Source organism: Neomonachus schauinslandi, chromosome 13 (assembly GCF_002201575.2).
Source record: "Neomonachus schauinslandi chromosome 13, ASM220157v2, whole genome shotgun sequence".
Taxonomy (NCBI): Eukaryota; Metazoa; Chordata; class Mammalia; order Carnivora; family Phocidae; genus Neomonachus; species Neomonachus schauinslandi.
The window spans coordinates 62,474,301-62,479,206 of NC_058415.1; the positions used below are offsets into that span (position 1 = coordinate 62,474,301).

The 4,906-nt window shown below is 37.3% G+C and overlaps 1 protein-coding gene across 1 annotated transcript in view; it reads left to right on the top strand.

Annotated features, from left to right (window-relative positions):
• Positions 1–1,073: 1,073 nt before the first annotated feature.
• STX17 (syntaxin 17) overlaps positions 1,074–4,906 on the top strand; it is a 51,746-nt gene continuing 47,913 nt past the window's right edge. Inside the window, exon 1 of the mRNA XM_021691524.1 lies at positions 1,074–1,196. Within this exon, the coding sequence (XP_021547199.1) occupies positions 1,074–1,196 (123 nt within the window). The remainder of the gene's footprint in view (positions 1,197–4,906) is intronic.

Here is a 4,906-nt window from a genome sequence, read left to right on the forward strand (position 1 = left end):
ATTAAGCGTCTGCCTTCGGCTCAGGTCATGATCCCAGGGTCCTGGGATCGAGCCCCGCATCGGGCTCCCTGCTCGGCGGGAAGCCTGCTTCTCCCTCTCCCACTCCCCCTGCTTGTGTTCCCTCTCTCGCTGTGTCTCTCTCTCTCAAATAAATAAAATCTTTAAAAAAAAAAAAAAAAGAAAAAGCATTTGATTGTACTCTCAGGAATCCTGGATTCTTATTCCAGCTCTGTCACTGGTTATTTGTATTGGTTGCAGACAACACTAATCACGCTGTAAGAAAGGGAAGAGACAGTTTAAAGGACATCAATGAGAAGAGTTGCATATGATGTTAAATATTTGAAGTATGTAATTACATAGTTAAATTATGAGGTCAAATGGAATTTGATACAAGCAGAAATGTTATGAAATTTTTTCTTTTGATTTTGCCATTTGACATCTTTTTAAAAAAGGTTAGTCATTGTCCAAGATACATTGGGAAATGAAAACTTGGACAGTAAACTCATGGTTTAAAAATAAAAAAAGGTGTTTAAGTGTATATGTTATTTGGAAAAGAACCTGGAAAGACATGAAAAGAGAGATGATTGATTTTATTTTATCCTCTTTTTTGTATTTTCTAACCATTTTAAAGTGCATATACGTCTGTAGAAAGAAAGGTTTCAAAATAAAGGTTTCTTAAAAAAGTCATCCAAGGGGCGCCTGGGTGGCTCAGTCGTTAAGCGTCTGCCTTCGGCTCAGGTCATGATCCCAGAGTCCTGGGATCGAGCCCCGCATCGGGCTCCCTGCTCGGCGGGAAGCCTGCTTCTCCCTCTTCCACTCCCCCTGCTTGTGTTCCCTCTCTCGCTGTGTCTCTCTCTGTCAAATAAATAAATAAAATCTTAAAAAAAAGTCATCCAAGTTCAGAATTAAGTTGAAATATATATTTAGAATAAATTATAAAATTACCTAATTGTTGGCTTTTAAAAATAACAGAAACTGATTAAAAACATTCTTAAATATTTCCCTTTTAGATTTTTCTATGTGAGTGGAGAACACAGTTGCTGCAAGTAGAAGTGACACAATATTTTTTTAGGATGTCTGAAGATGAAGAAAAAGTGAAATTACGGCGTCTTGAACCAGCTATCCAGAAATTCATTAAGATAGTAATCCCAACAGACCTGGAGAGGCTAAGAAAGCACCAGATAAATATTGAGAAGGTGGGTTTTTTTCATTTCCTACCACAAGAAACAGTTGCGAATTCTGATTTATATTTGTGCATTTCAGCTAAATTTAGAATATTAGATAAGAGGCTTTGGTAAAACATCCATCTCCTGTTGATTTAGTAACATTCATTTTTTCATCTGCGTTTTCGTTTTACAAATATACCTCATCTTATTCCTTTTTTAGGGAGGGATATAAGAATAGAAACTATACCTTTTAAGTTGTACATACTGACCTTTTAGGCAGTTAATAATTAAAATACAAATTGTTTGATAGTGCACCATAATGTGAAGGCAGTGAACTTTGGCTAATGGGCCTGCCTTAATTTCATTCACCCCATGGCAAGTTTTTTCAACTTTGGTGTCTGTCAGTAACTCCTATCCTCTTCAGGTGCACATAGAGTAAAGAGGTAAATCATTGTGTGATATGAGGGAATTTCCCAAATTGACTTCTTCCCTTTGAGGAAAGCCCCAAATTGAGAAATACTACCTAGAGGTCAGTTTAGGAAATAGATAGAGGGAAGAACTAGTCTCATGGATCATGGTGAAGGTTGCATAGAACCTGGACTGGCCAGCGTCTGGTGGAATAGTTGTGGCATTCATGGGAACATCAGGTTTACTGAGTACTGAGCATTGACTTGGCAGATTATATTGTTTCATTTGCTGTAGGTCAGTAGGATTTGCTCCTTCAAAAAGACCTCCCCAGTATAAATTTTAAGCTGTGTGGCCCTCCATTGATTTTTTGCGGTGGGGGGTGGGGTGGAAGTGGTCATTAAGCCTTTCGGTATAAACAGTATTTGTCACCCTCACCTGAGTACCTTATACAACTAAGAAGTGTCAGCTTTTTTTCCCCCCATAGATACCATCTGTTTTCCTAGTATTTAAGTCTTTCCAAAAAGTATAGAAAATAAGTACCAGGAATATTAAGATGAAAATTTCAATGCAAGTATGAAGCTATCTGGAATCCAAGATTGCTATTTTGTCATCTCTTAAGTTTTTGTTTATTCGTAGACAGTAAGTACTGTGACTTTTTAGGGTGGGAGAGTTTTCTGGTAAACTGGTTTTTCTTGTCATGAGCAGAAACAAATTACAGGGCTCCATGCTTTGATTAATGAGAAAGCCTCGTTCTTTCAGCACTGTAACAATATAGAAATCGAGTTGTTTACTTTGGTTGATCATATCTGGGTGGCAGGTTGGTAAGGTGTGTTTTAAAGTCCTGAGCTTATATCAAAGCGCTCAGTTACAAAGATGACTAGAATTTGGCAGATGAATTGATTCTGAAAGCTAGACATAGGTGGACTACGGTCTATTAAGATAATTTCTTTCCTTTATTGCCCAATATTACCTTTGAGGTTTGGCATGTCTTAGATTTCCCATTTCTTTTACTTATTCTGTATAAAGTGCCTGCAGTCATACCCTCAGATCCTAGCCACATGTACCACCCAGTCAGTCATCAATGGAAAAGCCAGAACCCTGGGAACAAGGAAGGTGGGGATAGGAAAGGATTTATTATTGATTTGGTTAGTTGTGCCAAACTTCATAAGAAAATTATTCCAGAGTTATATTGATCTTTCTCTGCCATAACATTTTTCCTTTAGCATTTTGTGAAATTTTTACTTAATGTGAAATTTTTAGACAATGTCAGAATAGTTACAATTTACAATATAGGTGATGTCTGAAGCTAAGCAAACTCATGCTGATCTGTGTTTTATTCTGTATTCTTGATCATTATACTGTCTCTAGGATTTCTAGTTTTACTATGAAAGTGACTTTTTAGGTAGAAACATTTAAAAGCTGCCGTGTTCACTGTGGACAAAAGAGTTAAGAACTAGGTTTGGACTCCAGGTGTTTGACAGTGCTTCACTTTAAAAAAGGCATATTCTTCCTGGGGGAAGGGTGTAGAAAGATAAAATGTTTATTATGTTAGCCATCAGTCATCCAATATGAATTTAAAAGAAGAAAGTCACACTGAGGGGAAATTGAAGGTAAGCCTTGGTGGAGTGATTCTGCAACATCCTTAAACAATGAGAGTAGTGTGCTGTGGACACCTGGGACTGTATTCCATAGGTCCTTCAGCATTACATTTTATTACACATGATAGACTTGATTAGAATGCAGTGCTGAAATTTGAAGTGTTAGCATTCAGCTTTCTTGGCTAACGTAAGATAGGCTTAAGCATAGTTAATAGAAACAAGATCATATGCTTGGAACATGATTTTCTTTTTTTCATATTGTAGGGTTAGGAGAAAACTTACTGTGTAGCATGTACTGTGCTAGTATATGGTTAAAGTACAAGTGGCAGAAAACCCTGAAATAGTGTATTAAATCAGATAGACCTTTTTTGTTTTTGCTTTATTTTTAACCGCTCATAGTTACAGAGACACTCCGGGCTGCAGTGGCAGCTCAGCAGTCAGTAAAGACCCAGGCTCTTTTTATCCTGCTCTCTGATCCTCAACTTGTTTCTATCTTGCATGTAAAACAGCAGCTCCAACCTCAGCTATTACATCCAGATTCTAGCTAAGATGAAATAACGAGAATCATATTTTTGCTATGTTCTTTTTTCTGTCACTTCTCTTTTTTCTCTTTTAAAGAGAATCTTCCTGTTGTTTCATGGATGCAGTATCATAGCATCTCTCTGGTGGTTTTATTATTATTTTTTAAGTTTTTATCTGCTTCTTTGTTTTCCCTGAGTTTCTTTATTCTTTCTTCCCCTTTAAATTTATTTCTTACTTTCTCTCCCCCCACCTCCCTCTTTTCTTCTTCGTGTCAGCCTGCAGTATTATGGGCATTGCTTGGCTAGCTGTTGATATTCAAGAGTGCTAATTGGAAGGTATTTGTGTGTGTAGCAGGAAGTAGGTGGGGTCTTGTTACCTGGAGGGGTGAGCAGGTGAAGGATCTGTTTTAATGGGGAACCACAAGATACTTTTCTGGAATGTGGTCTTCTGTGGTGATAGGGGCACTGTAGTTGCTTGGGCCTGCAGAGAGCATTTGGTAGAGTACCTCTTCCTTACATAAACTTTCAGCCAATCCTTCCGCCCCACCATACACATCCTCCTGACTAGCTGGTAGCTCTGGTTACTGAGTCTTTCGGGAGTGGTGGTGTGCCTGTTGGCTTGTCACTCTGCCTCTCCCACACCACTCAGCCCTTCTGCAGCCTCATGGTGTAGCTTTCTCAGATCTTCTAAGTCCGTTGCAACATGTCTGTAATCCTTCCAGCTCCTAAAATTTTGTTAAAATTTCTTGTCAACTGATGCCTTCTATTGTATTTTTATGACTCTCATGAATGTATACCTTTTAAAGTTCTTTATTGCCATTTTAGTTGGGTTTTAGAAAAGAGCAGAGATAAATGCTTGTGTTCAATCTTCCAGGCTTAATGAGAAGGGAAGTCATTAATTACAAGAAATAAATGTATGTCACCTTTTCCTAAGTGTTGGTGTTTGCTGTTTCTTTTGTTGTTAGCACTGAAAAGTTCATAAAAAATTAGATTTCTAATCCTCAAGAAGTATACAGTCCAGTTAAGCAAATAAATTAGGTAATGTTCAGAGAATAATAGTGACATATAATTAAGTGTGAAATGAGTGGCATGGACTGTCCACGTTAGGTATGAAGCACAAACTATAGGGTACAAAATCAAACTTAATCAGTCTCATTGATTTGTTTTATATATATATATATATATATATATATATATATATATATATATATAT